At 43.3% G+C, this 19143-nt stretch overlaps 1 protein-coding gene across 3 annotated transcripts in view; it reads right to left on the reverse strand.

The window, feature by feature from the left end:
• The window catches only part of RBMS3 (RNA binding motif single stranded interacting protein 3), a 1376050-nt gene that overhangs the window by 112708 nt on the left and 1244199 nt on the right, over positions 1-19143 (reverse strand). For all 3 annotated transcript variants that reach the window (XM_086942113.1, XM_086942115.1, XM_086942114.1), the window contains exon 10: positions 6624-6674. In XM_086942113.1, the coding sequence (XP_086798239.1) occupies positions 6624-6674 (51 nt within the window). The remainder of the gene's footprint in view (positions 1-6623; positions 6675-19143) is intronic.

Raw genomic sequence — 19143 nt, forward strand, 5'->3', positions numbered from 1 at the left:
GAGGGAATCCTGGCCTGTATTGAAACCAGACGCAGGTTGGACACCTCTTAGCTGACCAAATTATGTATTCACCCAGAAACGTGCATTAAAAATGCAATAGGTCTTGCATTTCATTAAGTTAAAGCCATTTGCATTGCTATACAATACCATTATCAAAGCAAATGGCTTTAACTTAATCAAAGGCGAGACCTATTGCATTTTCAAAGCTTGTTTCTCCTACCTCACCGCCAAGTCCTAGAACAGCCTTCCTCTCCACGTCGAGACATCACCTTCGCTGGCAGATTACAGGAAGAGACTCAAAACCTAGCTTTTCGACTCAGCCCTGCAGCCCAGCGCCTGGATACCTTCACAAGTGATTAGCAGCACTATACAAATTCTGCTTGATCTGATCTGATATCATGTAGTGTTCACATGCAAAACATGTCAGTACAAGTACATATACAAGTATGACCTTCCGAACTCACTGCTCCCGCGAGAACCAGGAAACAACAATGGAAAAATAGGGAGGAGGGAAGGGAGGGAAAATTGGGCAGGGAAAGTCTCAACGATAAGGGTGCACGGAGCTTAAATGTGGTCCAACACCATTACGAACCTGTACATCACCCTCTACCCGACATACCTCCACCTAGCTTGTGGACACAACACTGCCATAGGCAGAGTAGACAACTGCCAGGACACATGATCAGAAGGGGAGATGTCCACTCCCATTAAAGGGTGGCAAAAGTGAAATGGGGTTAAATCCATTGCAGACCAAAAAATGGCCTGGATAACTCCATACTACCTACGTTTGTCACCACCTGTAAGGAAGCCAGAGCAGTCTGGCTATACAAGCGGTAAGCACCCAAAGAAAGCCAGAGGAAAGTGGGAGGCCACCGTCTCTCCATCTGCGTGAAAACCAGCAGCGGCCACTGTGAAACAAAAGGGGTGGGGCAGTGCAGGGGAAGGTGCGGGGCAGAGCAGGGGTTAAAAAAAAAGAAAAGTAATTACCTGCTGGCCGCCACTTTGGTGCTCTTCTGCGCCTTTCCTTTCGACTCCCAGTAGTCAATGCAAGGCTCCCAATGCCCTAAGCCAATCTTGATGCTACTCTCATGTTGGTAATACTATTTGCCAGCATGAAAGTAGTGTTGTGATTGGCCTTTTACTTAGGGCATGGGAGCCTGTGCTTGGTGTCCACCCGACTGTGCAGCACAATAAAATGTGAATGCCTTCCCATTGATTCCTATGGGCCTCTTGGCCCATAGGAATCAATGGGAAGGGTTTCCTTAATCGCGATTCGCAAATTGTGAATCGCAATTAAGGAAAAATACCGAATCGCAAAAAAAGATGCAAATTTTTCATGCATTGCCATTTGCGATTTCTAAATTGCGATTCCTTAATTTTCGCAATTTAGGAATCGCAAATGGCAACAATGATGCATCTACCCGTTAGACACACATTCTGGGGTAAGATTATTTTAAAAAACCAAATTGAGATTGTGTAATGCGTGCATCATCAGAGGTTTCCCATAATATTTCAAACAGATTTTTTGTTTTGCACAGAAGTTGGTGTTAGTAACATTTTGTATGTACAAACAGCTTTAGGAATAGAATCATGTTGAATGTTGTCTAGCAGTGTGGAAGGTAGGGGTGATACTGGAGGAGCAGGGAAGTTATGAGTAATTAAAAAGGAGTGGATGATAGAGGATATAATTCATATTCCTTTAAAAAAAAGTTGACTATTTTTAACCAAAGTGTCAGAATTCTCTTCTAGGTAGGTCAAAGATGGCGATAGCATCTTCTCCCCCGTTTATCCCTCCTCCTGCAAGGCTGAGGCGGTCCAGCAGGAGAGGTGTGCATGCAAACGACCTCTGGGTCGCCTTATCGGGCCTGCTGGAGGAAAGAGTCCATATGCTCGCCCACTCTCTCTTAACATGCACACTTCACCCTCAACTGCAGAATAATGGCCGCCAACTAGGAATACAGATCTTCAGCTGTGAAAACAGTAGAGAATATTGGCTGAATCTGTGTCACCCAGGATAAGCTCTACCTTTCTTACCAAGGGGTTCTGAAATACAGATCTTGGAAGCCAGCGCTGCCAGCGCGAATGGCAAAGCCAGCATGACCTTTCTGAGAGGACGAGGGAAGCGGTGTTTGCAGCCCTATGAATAATCAAACACGCTCTTGACATGCAGCATTTAGAAGGGCCTGATCTGCGAGACCCCTCTCTCTGGAGGAGGTGATGACAGATGCCTTCTGTACACAAACCCGCAACACTCAGAGGAGATATTGTTTTGCGTCGCAAACAGAATAAATTAAAAGCCGAGCGAGATTTTTTATAGTCAAATCCAAAATGTGGAACGCGGGCCAAAAATCTACTTACGCTGTTTGGGCAGGTTATATTCTGTTATTCAACCACCACAAACCCCAACGGCGTGATGTTCTGATCCCGTTGGCGGTTTATAAGGTATTTAATAGATGTATCACAGTTACCGGTACAGATACTGTTCTGGTCCGGAAGGTACAGCTTGTCCCACTTAAGGAGAGCCGCAAGCGTGCTGAGGCCACTTGTCAATCATCTTGGCCACACCCGTGCAGAATGTGCTGATACCGCGACACACATTGGTGTAGGCATAGTGGCACCTGCGCACATGCAGCATGCAGAGGGTCACGCTCAGCACCAGCCAGGCAAGGGGGAGGGGCTTTAAGTGCCACACTTTAAGAACAATCACCGAGTCTGTGTCTAGGAACAAGTGTGAAATGCCCAGGGTAGCAGAGCTGGGCCGGGGCACATCTTGCCCACACTCAGCCCCCCACCCACCCCCCACCGGGGGAGGGGGGGGGTGGGGGCTAGAGATGTGCTTTGTGAGTCGCTTCATAAGTTTGTCAAGCAATAAACTGTGGTATAAGGGAGTTCTACCTTCTCAAGTGATGTATGTATGTAGGTTGCAACTGTCTGTGTGTTTTGTTTTACTGTAGATCTATGTGTGTGAGCAATCACACACAAAAGGGGATTTGTCCAGCACAAACTTAATTGTTATTAGAAGTTAAACATGGGTTTTTATTTCCTACTCGACCTTAGTAGAATGGGAGTTTGAGTTAACACCTGCAAGGATTGAAACAGCGTCTTATAGGTTGCATGCAGCTGTTTGCTTTAGGCGCATAACCCCATGAGCTTTCAACTAGGATTGGAATTTGTGACCTGCAGATGGCACAGGGCTCTGTCCAACAAATGCTGTCATACTCGTCGTCCACAAGCCTATGGCCTGCTGGTTACATGTAGTGCCCTGAAACAAGCACATTAAGCGCTTAAGACATTTTATGACAATGCAAACAGCTGATCAGCAGAGTATGTGTAGATCCCGGCAGCCATCACAATTACCATTTTACCAGTGGTATAACCTGGCAATTGGCCAAGACCTGTACATAGGATGTTTCATGGATTCATCATAAAGTGGTTTGTTTGACCAGTAAAGAGGAAAGTACAAGCCCTTCTGTATAGTTGGCCACCAACCAGAAACAGATTGGCCAACACTATCTAACAAAATACCAGGAAATGTACCTGCAGTTTGGTACCTATAACATACAATTGGCTGCATCAGGCATAGTACACTTATAGAGGCACCGACCTCTCAAGAAAGCCACTGCTTTCTGAACAAGCCAGTCTCCCCCTGACTGCCACTCACATTCAGGAATGCCTCCTAGCTTGGAAAGCATAGACCAATCCTTTATTCTATTTGATTATTTACTGTTTAGGATGGAATAATGACACAATATGCAGAATATGATCTTCGCATTAAAGTATCGTTGTTAATTCGTGTGGTAAACAAGATGTGCAAAGTATACTAGGTCAGTTTTGCGTTTCTGTATCTTTCTCTCTCTTGATATTACATTTTTTCTGCAATATGTTATGTTATGTTATGTTATTTTTATACTTCTATAGCGCACGGCCACTCCACGGAGTATCCCGGCGCTTTATCGAAGGAAACCCAACCGAAGAAGGGAGAACATAACACTGAGAGGACGTGCAGACACAGGAAGCAACATCAAATTAAGGGAAAAGCCATGTCTTAAGGGCCTTTCGGAAGGACAGAAGGCTAGAGGTCTGTCTCAAAGAGATTGGGAGGTCATTCCAAGCATGAGGAGCTAAGTAGCGAAAAGACCGTCCTCCTGCTCTAGCACGCTTGATAATGGGGACACTCATTTTAGATAGGGACGAAGATCTGAGAGATCTAGGGGGGTTATACCAGGACAATCGTTCGGAAATATATTTGGGGCCTATACCATGTAGGGCCTTGAAAGTCGTGGTCAAAGTTTTAAACAGAATCCTTTTAGCAATAGGAAGCCAGTGTAGTGTTGAGAGAAGATCAGTGGCTCTGACTTTTCTTGGAAGACCAAAGATGGCTCGGGCTGCAGAATTCTGGGCGATTTGCAGACGCCTGACCAGATATTTGGGAAGTCCCAGAAACAAAACATTAGCATCAAATATATTTTCTTTGACTATATATTTAAGGTGCTTTAATATAATTACATTAACATATTAAAAAGTGAATTAATGATAAAATAAATATAGTAGATTCATAATTAGAGTGGTATGCTAAAATTGAGTTTAAGGTGAGTGTATTTCTAACATAATTTCTTACTTGTTTTTATGCATTGGATTTGCTTATTTATGTTTAAATAAATAAACAAATATGGTTGAATAGGTCAAAACACGTCTCATGGTGTCAAACGCAGCACATCTGCCCATCCCTCCTCACAAACACCAAAATGCATGTCCTTTCTGTGAGGACCTTTTTTTTCTTTCTTTTTTGAGTTTTATATAGCGTGAACTAAATCGAGACTTCGGTTAGCAGAGCGCTTTACATGAGCACCTGTTTTGTTACAGATGGACACATTCATTTTTGTTAGGCACACGGAGATTAAGTGACTTGCCCAGAATCACAGGATGTTGCGCGTTGTTGCCGAGACTCGAACCCGGTTCCCCAGCTTTGAGGTCGACCCGCTATAGCCGTAAGGCTACATCCTTCCTTTTGGAGGAATGTGCCTCAACTTGGAGGATCTGGTCACTCTATTACACCTCAGCCATTTCTAGATGCACCTAAATGTTGTCATTTTGACATCTGTGAAGCCGCCTAAGGCCCTCTCTGGTTTGCTGTAGAGCAAAGAATGAGCATGAATGAATGAATGAATTGGGTCCTGCAAACAGTTGGCGAACCCTGGAGGACAGGCCCCAATGGACTTCACAAACAAGCGTCCTATTGAGACACAGAGTTGACAGAACAGAAGAAACATAGGGAAAGAGGCTGAAAACACAGAGCACACCTCTGGATTAACCCCTTGCATGCTGATGACGGCCTCCATCCGTCATGCACTACGGCGCTGGTGTGCTGATGACGACTTGGGGCCATCATAAACCCGCCCACTCGCGATTTTGCCGCACAGGCGCAGAATCGCGGCAGCATGCAAGGGGTTAAGGCAATCACTCCCGCAATGTGCAAACAAACTATCTGAGATCTGGGAAAGAAATTAGGATTGCCTGCTTGCTTTAGCAAGGGACCGGTCCACCGGGTAAGCTGGAGAGCAACACAGGCCAATCTCAACCGGGCCTCTTCCAGTTTCCGCCATTTGTCACACTTTTGTATTCCTCATGTGGTCACACTAGCACCACTGATGCCAATCACCAGCTCCGGCCCAAAGAACGTAGGCGTGACCAAACCTATATCCACGTGGATCCCACAGGAACCCACACGATTCACAATGGACCTAGTGGGCCAGGCCAGTCCTTACATACCTGTAAGGAACATGTTCAGCGTGTTACAGACACAATGAAGCAATATAACGATGCCTTTATCAGTTCGCTATAACAAGCTACTCAGGGGCATATTATCAAGACGGGCAAAATGAAATTATCGGCCGTTTTTGGCCGATAAGCGGCGATAATTTCATCGCCCTATTAGCAAGCTGCCGCTAACATTAGTTAGCAACAGCTTTTAGGTAAGAGCGGTTTGGGGCCCGCTTTGCATGTCAGCGATATTTATCGCTAATGACATGCAAAGTGGGCGTACCCAACCTGTTAGCGAATAAAAACAGTTGCTAACATCGCTATCGCCTATTAACAACGCAGGCGTAGCGATGGATATTTTCGCGCTAATCGCGAATATCTCCAAAAGCTAACGCCTGCTCAGACCAGTTCTTTGCCATTATATCCAATGGGAGGTGGATATTATGGCTAAGACCCTATTGGCGTTAATGCGTGAATATCGCTGTATTCGCAGCTATATTCACGCATTTCGCCACTATCGCCGGATATTTTATCGCTTTAGAGATAAACGTTGCTAATAGCACCTTATCTCCTTGATAATATCCGGTGATGCTTGGCGATAAAAAGAAAACTCGCTAAGCCCATTTAGCGATAAATATCGCTAGTTGTTGGTACTATGCCCCTCAGTACCGAAGTCACTACCGTGAAGGACTTCTGGAGCAGGTAAACTACTCTCATTTAATATACAAACTGCCCAAGGATAGGCGCATAGGAGGGACTGCATATTAGAAAGAGCATAATTGGAACACAAAGTACATAATGGTGGGCACACTTCAAAGCACTAGTGAGGTTTCAAAATGTGGTGAGACGGTGCTCACACTTACCGTGGGTTGCATCACGTACGACGGGTGAGGCATCCACGACGTGCTTTGGACCTGAAGAGCAAGAAGCCATAATCAGAAAAAAAAGAAAAAACACAAAGGAAAGAATACTTGCCTAAGTGGGTACAAAGATACATACATATATGGTTCGGTGACATTTTAGATGCAGTTAGAATCAGGTGCAACTTATCACTTTTTTTCTCAAAAAATGCAAACAAAAGTTCAGCTATTATGTTAACCCACTTTTTCCTCTTTGTATTTTATATGCAATGTTTGCAACATAGAACACGTAGACAGAATATGTTGTAATTTAATATTTCTTTTAAAAACATCATTAAAATATCCTGAAAAACATCACTACATCTTACAGAAAGGGGCCATTTCCAGCTCTTATTCAGCTAAGAATAGAGCAAAAAAGAAATGAACCGTTGGAATAAATACAAATTCATTTTGCATGGAAATTGTGTCCAAAGCAGGGCTGGGTTAAAATTTGCATAGTCGCGCTACGCAAATCTCTGCGAAACTGTAAAAATACTCTGCGAGCACGCGGAATTGCTTGTTCCGCCGGTTTGCGATGCTTTTTTCCTGTTTGCGAATGCTGTTTGCGTGCTCGAGGGAAAATATCTCACGAAAACGCATTTTGAAGGCGCAAACAAGCAAAAAATCCTGCGAAGCCGTGGATTGTGGAATTTTTGGCAATTCCGCGTTCTCCGTGGAATGCGAAATTACCCAAATCTCTTCACATTCCGTGGGCGGAACAGAATTTACCACCCAGGCCTAATCCAAAGGAAACTACTTTGGTCTCTCATCCACTGTTGAGAAAGCTTGATTGGTTCCTTATTCCAAAAACCTATCAATCCGATGGGCAACCTAAAGGCTTCAATTGCAATTGGGTGGGTGCAGGGCAAACATCAAATTCTTTTCTTGGCTCACTCGTCTCCAGCTCTTACATCACTTAGACGCTTCAAACAATCTACCAATAATACTTCTCTGCCTTTCTCCTCTCCTTTGGATCCCTCTCCTTTCTAAGAACCAGCAAATGAGAACCCTGCTAGATTTGTTCTCTTCTCTAACCCCAGCTTCAAGCAATGAACCTCATAGTTCTTCATCTATGTTCAGCTTCTGATGTGGATCTTCACCCTGTTGGATAGTCATTCCCTCTACTCTCTGAATATCTTACACTGCTCTTGTTTGGTTTTCTTCCCATCCCTCTGATCACTCATTCGCTTCATGTCTTGAGCACGGCGGGTCCCTACCCCTCTCCCTCTTTGTCACACTATTCCTCAGTGTGCTCTAATCTGTCCTTTTCTCTTCTCTTTTCAGATAGCCTCCTTGCTTCTCTGGTCTCTTCCTGTGTACTTCCTTGTAATTTCTATGATGATTTTTATGATTCTAACTTATCCAAAAGTAAAAATAATGTCTACTCTCTTTCTTCCACGCAAGCAAGTCCCCTTGGATTATTCCTCTCCTGGTTTCCTCCCATTATTTACTTTAATTTATAATGTCGAAATATCTTTTAACTCTTCCCTTTACTTCCCAACTGAAACAGGTACCCTCCACAAACACACATGTACACACACATACAAACATATAAAAATGTATATATATATGTATATATATGTAGTGAACAAGGCGGCAACGCCGAAACGCGTCTAAGCAGATATTGAGTGAATAAATCGAGTTTGGATTCAGATTCATGGTGTCAGCGCCTTCTTCTTATCGGATAAGTTTGGCAAGACTTGATATATATATATATATATATATATATATATATATATATATGCTATTAACATACATATATATATGTATTTCACTGATTCCCCAACTTACATCCACTCAAACACATATGTAGTTTCACAGTCACATACACTCACTCACATACCTAGTCATGCACATAATCACTCAAACATTTAGGCCCCTCCCCAGCGATTTAGTGAGGTGCTTCGGTGAGTTAGGTAAGTGGGCTGAGTAAGATGAATTGGTGAGAGACCTGACTGAAGTGCATGAGTAAAGAGACACAGGCGCACACACACACATACAAACACACATTCTCATTCCCACACACAAATATACTAACTCTTGCACATGTACACACTCTTCTTAATGAGTGAATGTGAGTAAGAGAGCATGTGAATAGGTGAGTGTAGTAGCGTGAAAAAGTAGGACCGACTACAGCAAGACGATCACACCTGTGGCACTTCAGCTGAAGGATCATTACTTCAGAGAGCTTCATTTTTCATTCAGGGAATCGCAAAACACTGATTCTCCGGACCACAGGTCTGGCCCCATTTTAACTGCAGAATCAGTATTTTTACATTCTTGGCTGTACTGTAGGCAATGGTGATGGGAAAAATGGCCAGAACATACACATTTCTTAGGGATGTACGTTGTTACAATGCATGCTTTTACCACGCATGCCTTTACAACGCAGGTTTTTCAACGCAAGTTGTTACAACGACTTGCGTTGGGGAGTGCTGGATAGTGAATAGTTTAATTTACTATTTCAACTCCAGTCCTCGTGGATAGTAGGGAAGGTGTTGGATAGTAAATTAAACTATTACCTATCCTAGAGCGCCCCCCAGCGCAAGTTGTTGTAATGACTTGCGTTGAAAAACCTGCGTAGCAAAGGTAATGCTTGGTAAAAGTTGCGTCGTAAAGGATGTTTCCCATTTCTTAGTATTAGTAATAACAGGAAGCTATGTTTGATCTCCAGGTGGGTCAATTTCCAAGCTTTAACCCGTTTAGCGCGTCGAACATTCCGCCCCAGTGCGGACGGTCGATCGCGCTAACGGGATTCGGACGTCCAACGGTCGTGCGCAGCACTAGCGAGGTAGTGCACGCGACGACCGTTGGACGTTCGCAGCACTTAAAGGGTTAAATGCAAAGTGTCTCCCAATCTGTTACTTGCAAAGAGACTAAGGTCCTGATTTAGATTTCGGCAGGCTGGTTACTCCATCACAAACGTGACGGACATTGCCTCCACCGTATTACAAGGAAATTATATCCTATGGCACTTGTCATATGGTGGACACGATATCTTTGATTGAAAACGAAACCTAAGCAAATTTTGCAAAGGTGGCCTAAACGATTGAAGACAAGCTGCAATAGCTAAATAAGGAGGACCGCTGACGTAGCGAAGATGGTGACCCTGTAGCAGGTGGACTGTTGCTGCTGCTAGATGATCACAAGCCAAGACGATGGAGGCCCTAGCAGCGGTAATTCAGCAGATGCTATCATCTGGCTCCCTTAGAGATGCCAGGGGACCGGAAGGCTTGCGCAGCAGGACTCCAGCTATTCCAAAAACCTAAATAACATGTTCAATATGTAATGCTTCATGAAAGCAATAAGTCAGTGGGCAAGATGCATTTGTAACAGCAGGTCCTTCTAGATCCTGGGAGAAGGCCCTGTTGCTTCAGAGCTTTTGTCCTTTTTGGTGATGCAGTATATAGGCAGAGGAGGAGAATTCAAGGACAACATATGATGAATATCCAGTGTGTTGGGAGAGGGACAGGCTTTTAAACATTACCTTGAAAGTGGACACAGAAACTAAGATTTGTGATGTTGGTATCTGGAGCCAATGAAATGAAGTGAGAAGGGAAGGCATGCTCAAATGTCTTTGCTCATGTAGCGATGCTCTCTGTAAAATTGAATATAATACGCAGAGTTCTGTAATCCTTGTATAAGAATCAGTCTCTCGCTTGTTTTCTAATACATGGGATTCTGTAAAACCTGTATGAATGCATGACTTCACTTTCTTTATAATCATTGACTTGTGACTCACTCAGTCACAGATTAGAAAGAAAAGACATCAGATCTCCACTATTATAAGTTATAGCAGTCAAGTTCTGATGTCACAATGCCTGCTGCCGGAGCCAGCAGCTGCAGTGAAAGGCAGATCATGTCACGGAGCATAACCGAGGAGCTCTTTATAGCAACAAAAACAGAACGTTGTTTCTTTTTCTGCTCTATTATAATAGCTTACAAGAAGAGAAATATGTTTACATCTTGCACTCCTTAGATAAAAGCTAGAACCTTATGCATGTTTCTACACATTTCGAGCTACTGCAGCTTTTATTTGATTAAAAAGGGCCTTGTATTGAACTGTTTCTAATATCTGTTTGCAACAAATATCTAACAGGTTTTTGATGTGTTTAACCCGTTAAGCACGCGCAAACATTCCGCCCCAGTGCGGACGTTCGATTGCGCTAACAAGATTCGGACGTCCAACGGTCGTGCGCAGCACTAGCGAGGTAGTGCACGCGACGACCGTTGGACGTTCGAAGCACGGAAAGGGTTAATTCTGCACTAGATGCTTTAATTGTATTCTTCACGTTTGTAAACATGCTCACTCTTTCATCAGGGGCAGTTCCATAAAATGATAACAACGCAATGTTATTATCACTTCATTTTTGTGTACTGAGGCAGTTTTGAGGGGATGGGCTGGCAGTGCAGGGGAGAGGAGTGGTGGTACCCTCCTAAATGTGCATTAATGTTTGGTCGGCCCTCTGGGGTCGGACAAACATTTATGTGCACTTTACATGTTCTCCGCCCAGGTTGTATTACTGCCCCTGTGGAGAACATGCCCAGGGTCCCATTCCCCATCTGAGCTCCAAACCACGGCGCTCTGGCCAATCACAGTGCAGACAAGCATCCGGCACTGTGCAATCATTGCGAACAGCATTTCCTTACTGCACTATGCAGTTCGCGTGGCTACGCGTAGCTACGCGTAGTGCGACATAGTGAAAAGTGCAATTCGCGTAGCTACATTAAGCAAAGTCACATGACCTACTGTTTTTTTAAAAAAAATGGTTTTGGCATCATTCTACGCTTCATTATGCCAGCCAGGTCAATCCATGTAAATTCCTAATTATAGTTTACGACAGGGGCTCACGATGAAACATACTGGTTAAGGTGAATAAACCAAAAGTTATTTAAACACCACAAGCGCAGGCAATGGATAGCAGAGCTAGGCAACTTTTCCAGGCTCTTACAGCAGTGCTGCTGCTTAATTATACAGAAACCACAGGATCCCACAGGTTAGACCAATCTTCCATGCCAGGGCTCCGGCAGCAGTACTGATATTATTACAAATACCTATCAGTATAGATGATGAAATTCTTCTAAGCAATTCATGAACTAACAACCACAGCAGCATGAGTCATCTAGTACAAATGAACCAAAATCACCAATAGTGTCCCAAAGAAACATGAATTATCACTCAAATATCAGCTTTAAATGTATTTCATATATGAAGTAATTTTTCTTATGATAAGCTTACCAGTTTTTTTCAAAAATACAGTAATTTCACCCTGTAATACAAAATTTCCATTTTGGATAAAAATGTTTTATTTATTATCAAAGATCAGAGAAGTCTATCATATGGAAAAGACTATCTCGAGGACAACCAGACTTATGTCAAGAATGATCACGATAAATCAACGATGGGTCGCTTCTATGCTAGAAATAGACTTTTCCTAGAATGCTCACAAATATATCACTAATGGACCACTGTCACGCAGTGATTGCCAGTCTGACTTCATGCCCACAGGTATATCTATTTACCAGGGATTGCCAGCATGCCACCAAAATGCCCATAGCATATTCTCAGGGATCGTCCGACCTGGTGTAAGGTGAGATGTTTGCAGGAGCACGTAGGTCACCTGAGTTCTGCCGAGTGTGGATCGGTCATCGGTCTTCAGGAAGTATCATTTTGCTCTGACTTGGGTGAGATGAGTTGGGACACTTATGGCCACGCATAGCATGAATGTGACGTGGTTGACTTTGCATTCAGCAGGTGGTACCACTGGAAATGGATTCCATTGACTAGTATGAATGATATTTTGAGTGTCGCGGACTGACCTAGTGGGTTATGTTTTTTGGCCTTTCATCGGAAGCTTGTAGAGCAAGTGACTTCAGATGGGGTCGATGGGATTTAAACAGCCATGATTCTAACCTCTAGTCCAGCCATACAATGACTCTCAAAATATAAAGAGAGTCATGATGTCAATAAAAACACAGAGGCCAGAATTACCCTGCCCACCATTTATGCTGCACGTGGGTAGGTCAAGCAAGAATTTGTTGACCTCAAGTTATAAAATGGTAATTTTGAAAATGGTCATAACAAGAAAAAATGCTGGTAGCAGGCAGAATCAGTATTAATATAGTTTGACTTTAATAATGAGGAACCCGATTGATGGCTCTCAGACATTCATATAATAATTCCAGTGTGGGCAATGATAAACGCCAATTAAGGACATGTGTTTGAATGAACCTCACACTTTTAAATCATGCACTAACTCTAGTTTGTGCAGACCGTCACCATCAAAAGAATGTGGGACTAGTAATGAGAGGAGAAAGGGAGAAATGTCCATGTTTACAAGAACGCGAGACGCATCATAGAGTGTCAATAAATCAGCAATACAAAGATGTATCATGTGTATCAAAATCACCTACTCTAGCTTTTGAAACTAAAAGACCACAGAATCTTATCTGTAAGTGTCAGCATGTGACACTGGGGCACTGCAGGTGTGAGTCTTGTCCATATTCAGTGAGTTGTATTATTTGATAGTAGAAATTACGGCCAGGTGTCAGTCGGAGCCTTCTACCAAGATAATCAAACATTTGCCTAGAGTAACTCTTGAGACCTCCAGCTACGTGTGGTCACTCCGCGTCTTCTGCATCCGGAAAGCCCAAGGACTGACCCCAGTCTAGACCTCATCCTACCTATGGGCTTTGCAGGAGCATTTAAAAGCACATTCTTTGGAATCTACTCACATGAATGCCCCCTTAAAATAAAGGAGGGGCTCCAGGCATCTTCCTTAATCTGGAGTCTTTTCTGTAACAACGATGCAGAATCGTAACAATGTAAAGTATGACAGCTAATATTCAGCTTTATAATAATGATAATAATAGAACTAACAACAATCAGCATCGTCAGAAGCATAATAATGTAAATGACAACAATAACAATATTAACAAAATGATCATTGTTGTTATTAATAATATTATTTTTATTTGTATTATCATTATTACTGTTGTTGTTATTTTGTTGTTGTTATTATTGTTGTTATTGTGATTATTGCTATTATTTTGTTGATGTTGTTGTTATTAGGCCACTAGGTATTAGGCGATAATTACTCCGGCGGCCAGCATCTCACCTCACTTGGGTGTTGCTAGCATTTCTTATGTGAAATACTGTGTGTCTTTACCTTGGAATTAAATGAAACAAACAAATCACAGCATCTGAAAGCCAGAAAATAGGCAAAAATGCTGAAACAAATCCCTGGAGAGTCTGCCACATTCCTGTGCCTTGATATACTGATTGTGCCTCATGATGTCTTCCAAACGAATGTCCAAATCGAGCTACATCAGATGTGCCACTAGACCAACACTACCAACAAGAAGCACCATCAGATGTGGTACTAGACAAACAGCAACAACAAGCGGCACCATCAGATGTGCCACTAGACAAAAAGCAACAAGAAGAGGCATCATCATAACGGGTAGCTCTTTATGCAGACAACATTTTAATTCTAACGTCCGACCCGGAGACTTCATTCCCTGAGGTCATTAAGAGAGCCGAAGAGTTTGGTCGCATCTCGGGGTATGAGATAAATGCAAGTAAAACCGACATTATGGCATGGAATATCACCAACTTACAGCTGGATGTGACCAACTCAATGCGATATCTGGGTATCCGAGTGGTACAAGATGTCTGTAAAATTGCTCAAGTCAATCTAGAGAGAGTGTTTAATGAGTGTAGGAAACTATTAATATCTTGGTCCAATCTTCCATTGACCATCTTAGGCAGAGTAAGTCTGATAAAGATTCTATCCTCCCTAAATTTACGTTTATCTTTAATACCACCCCCCTGGCATTCGATAGTAAAATCTTGGAGAAGTGTCAGAGAGAGTTAAATTCTTTTGTCTGGAATTATAAATCGGCGAGAGTGACAAGGAAAAAACTGAGGAGGAGGAGGGAAAAGGGAGATTGTCCTTGCCTGACCTGCAGTATTATGCATGGGCCTTTCAGCTGTCCCATTCCAGAATGCTTTTAAAAATACCAACTAATACATCTGCTGGTGCAATGTTTAAAGCCATGTTGGTTGGAGCTGCACTTCCAACTAATGGTTTCATGTTTAAATTCGGGGATCAAAAATTTTTAAAAAAAGTAAAGTTAAAAATTCTTATGTCCCAGGCGAAGGTCTGGTCACAAATAAGGAAAAGACTAGGATTGCCGTATTTCTCAAATTATGCACCTATCTGGGAAGCTCCCGGGCTACCGTTATGTCTGAAAGATAGACTGGCAATACCGGTGAGAGATGGAGGAATAACAACATGGGACAATTGCTTGTTGGAGAGACACTGAGGTCCTGGGAGGAGCTACAGGAACAACTGGGCCCAGACTTTTCGAGATTCAAGTTTATACAACTAGATAGTCGGGTGAAAGCACTGGGTAGGTGAGGGGTAACACTTGGGAAGTACAGCACCATAGAACAAAAGTTGGTAGAACGACAAGGGGGGTAAAGAAGTTACGCAGTGGTACTGGAATCTGCTGGAGGAGATAGATGGAGAATTCACCCTCCCGGAGGAATTATGGGGAACAGAGCTCGGGCCTAAAGCATAGACATCTGGCAGAAATCTTGCACCCAGTTATATAAAATTGTCAAACCTGCATGGCTGAGGCGTAATCATTTTTTTACGATACATCGAGCCTACTTCTCCCCCCTAAAATTGTCTAAATTCATCCCAGGAAAGAAATGCAATAAGTGTAATTACATCGCGGCCTCGGACATCCATATGTTCAAGGATTGTCCTTGTATAGCCCAGTTTTGGAATGAAGACCCTTGACTCCATACTCAATATCTCTGTGTCCATGACATTACCATTTATCATCTATGGATGGGACAACAGTATAAAGGGTCATGCAAGGACATTCTTGTTCTATGCAGTCTTGCTTGTTAGAAGACAGATATGTAAAGTTTGGATAGAAAATACGGCACCAACACACGCAAACTGGTTGTCATCCCTGTATGAAACATCCAAGACAGACATGATGAGATCTTGCTGATTCAGAAAAGGGGAGTGGTGATGGACAGAGTATCTGAATTAAACAGAACACTCCTACCCAGTCAACAGATCAGGGCTTGATCCATCACCGTTTTTTAGCTCACTGCACCATCCCAGCTCAGAACCTGGCTACATGCAAATTAGCCTGTCCCTGGCCCAGTGCATCATGGGAACAGGGCAGACCAAACTACCAAGCCAATTCTTTTACTGGAAAGGAAACAAGCTTCCGGGGACCGGTTTCTGGCATTACAGCCGTCTTCGGCCCGGCTTGCTTGAATCCTGATGGTGCAGTGAGCAAGGGACTCACATCTGAGCATACCCTTCCACGCTTATGGTGGACAAAATGATTCAGAAAAGGGGGGTGGTGATGATGAGATCTTGCAGCACACGTAATGTGGCTTTTTGGGACCTTTTGGTTCAATGGAAACAGTAGCCGGGGTTTTTGTTTTTTTTCTCCCCGGTCCAATGATTATGTCATAGTACTCCAAGAACCAGGCCCCCCCCTCTCGGTTTCATGGCTGGTTCTACAGGTTTTAACACCAAGTCTGGAGTCATCCCCTGTACCTCTTTGGGTCATCTCCTGCCGATTCTCAGAAATCGTGTCCTCAGGTGCAGCAAAAAGTATGCACTTTGATCTAAGACGCGCATGGCAGTTGGAGGCTAATTAAGAGAAGGGCAAGGCAAATGAGGATAAAAAAAAAAAAAGAGGCATCATCAGATCTGCCGCTAGACTAACACCAACAAAAAGAGACACCATCAAATTTGCCCACTAGAAGAACCCCAAACAACAAGAGGTGCCATCAGATCTGACTCAAGACCATCAACAGGAGGCACCATCAGGTCTGCCACTAGACCAACACCACCAACAAGAGACACAATCAGATGTGCCACTAGACAAACACTACCAACAAGAGACACAATCAGATGTGCCACTAGACAAACACTACCAACAAGTTACACCATATGATGTACTTTAGAATAACTTAACAAATATTGTGCTTTAGAATGCATTGGACTCCGTGAAAAATAATGCAATGAAAGCACTGGGGACTTGGACAGATGTTGGCGATGCCAATGTGATCTTAAAGTGAAGGGGGCAGTGATATGCATGTGTAGTGTCATGGAGCAGGGTTCAGTCTTGTGGATGCTGGTGACTTAGAGGATTAGTTCAGTGGTGGGTGAAGAGCTGCACTGTTATATTGGGACGCTTTCCTTAACCAGGCTTCTATGATTGCCTTGAAGATCCTTTACTGAAGATGGACACGAAAAGCATGAATGGCTACTAAAAACTCATTTTATGCAGGTGGCAAAGAGGGTTGCATGTAAAAACGGAGAACTTTATAATGACCTCTCGAATTAGGAACCATGAAATGAATGGCTTTCATGATATGGAGTAGATCAACTTTCTTTAATTGAGTCTGGGTGAAATATTTGGGACAATAGATAAAGTAATTTTCAGACGTATGTTCAATAGTTTGACCTCGAATGAGTACTAATAGGATGATTGTTGGAACTTGCGACATTGCACATTTTTACTGAATGCATTGTCTAATAATTTGCTCTGTAATAAAATGTGTGTAATGAAATAAAAAATGAGGGAGTAAGCCTCAAGAGCGTAGCTACATGGGGAAATTCGTCAGTTTTCACGTATAACAGAGGCTGGGAACCAACTCCCTGATCTCATTGCCCCCACCCCCTCACTTAAGCTGACAACATCAAGAAATTGTTTGGGTTGGGCGATTAGGAGGAATTCAGTTTTGAGAGTGTTTAGTTTGAGGTGGTTTTGAGCCAGCCAGGTTTTATTTTGCAGAGTTATGTTGAGAGATCAGATATCTTTGGGGGAGGATATTTTCAGTTACAGTTACCCCTCACTTAAGCTGGGGTAAAGGTTGTGGGAGAGCTGTTCTGTGTGTCAGAAGGGTATAAAGGGTAAAGTCACTAGATGAGGGAACTGTAGAGGAGTCTGGCTGAAGTCACGCAATAGCAATACTTATTGCATGCTCCACAGCTGGTCCCCTGTACCCGAACCAAGTGGGGAGGGAAAAATGAGTCCAGACGGGGATCTCCAGGTCAGGATGGAGCCTCTGAGTGCCTAATTTGAGCCATTAGTTGAAGTTGGGGCACACCAGCACTTATTTTGGGAGACAGGCACTTATTTTGGGGGACCAGCACTTATTTTTCCTCATCTGGTTTCGACCCCGAACAAGAGAGAAAAAACATACAAAAGATGGAAAGAATGAGGAGGTAGAAGGAAAAACTGTATACAATAAAGAATGCTGGGATTAAAAAGAACCTGCATGAGTGAAATAAATGGGCAGGAAGTGTCTGGTGGTGGATGGAAGAGTCATGAGGTGGAATCAAGCTACAGAGACATGATATTATGTACCCTGAACATTCAATAGCCCCAGCCGCTGTTGTCTGGGCATAAGTTTGAACCTCAGCAGTCTATCACAAATTAAGCACTGGAGCCTCTTTTGTGCAACACGGCTGTGTAACTCAGGCAGAGACGGGCTGAAGATATAGGCCCACAGCAACCTCTCAATTCCTACATTTGTGGGCAAGCCAATGAACATGGTGGAGAGCAGCCACTCCATCTCTTTTATTAGTGGTGTTGTTGCCATGGGTACTGTGAGTGAGGTGGCAGCCTTGGCATGGTGGTGGTATGAGGGCTAGCGGGGAAAACAGTGGTGAAAGTGAGGTAGCACAGGCTCATGGTGAGTGTGTGTAGCTCAGAGTAGCTGCAGTGTGCAGCAAGAGTCCAGCAGAGGAACACATTTACTGAGAAACATGATTCATCCTATAACTAAGCCATGGCAGCCTCAATGTGCCATGCCCTTAATTTGTGGCAAACTTCCTAACTGGTGTAGACCAGCCACTGCTATGTGAGAAAGAGGAAACATTAAACATTGGGAAGGGTTTTGCTTAGCATCAATCACAAATATCCCACAAGTTACTCTACAAACGCTAAAGAGTACACAAGTCACATTCAGTCTTCAAAATGAATCACAAGTGAAATATCTCGGATGCCCTGTGTATCACCGCCGCTGTGACATAGCTTGAGAATCTTCTACGATGCCTAGTAGAGCAACAGGTAACCACCTTTATGGTTAAAACAACTACCATTCATGTTTTTCTTTGACTTCTTATGATGAAGCCAAGGTGGGTCAACCACTAAAGGCATGCTCGTGCATTTCACCTACTGGTTGATGTGATGCCATAGATTTCGTCTCGCGAGGTTCCCCTTACCGGCACAGACCACTTCGCTAATGGCTTCATAGGTCTAAAGAGGTGCATTTATGGTGCATATAGCATCTGAGCTAGGGACCCTCAAGAGAACAGAGACTACAAAATAATTCTACAATGAGCTGCATTCGGACTGTCCTGGCACAAATCATCTCTCGCCCTCCCTGCTCTCTGGATATGAAACCAAGCAGGCAACATTTTATCTCAGCTTC

This window comes from Lissotriton vulgaris, chromosome 10 (assembly GCF_964263255.1).
Source record: "Lissotriton vulgaris chromosome 10, aLisVul1.2, whole genome shotgun sequence".
Classification (NCBI taxonomy): Eukaryota; Metazoa; Chordata; class Amphibia; order Caudata; family Salamandridae; genus Lissotriton; species Lissotriton vulgaris.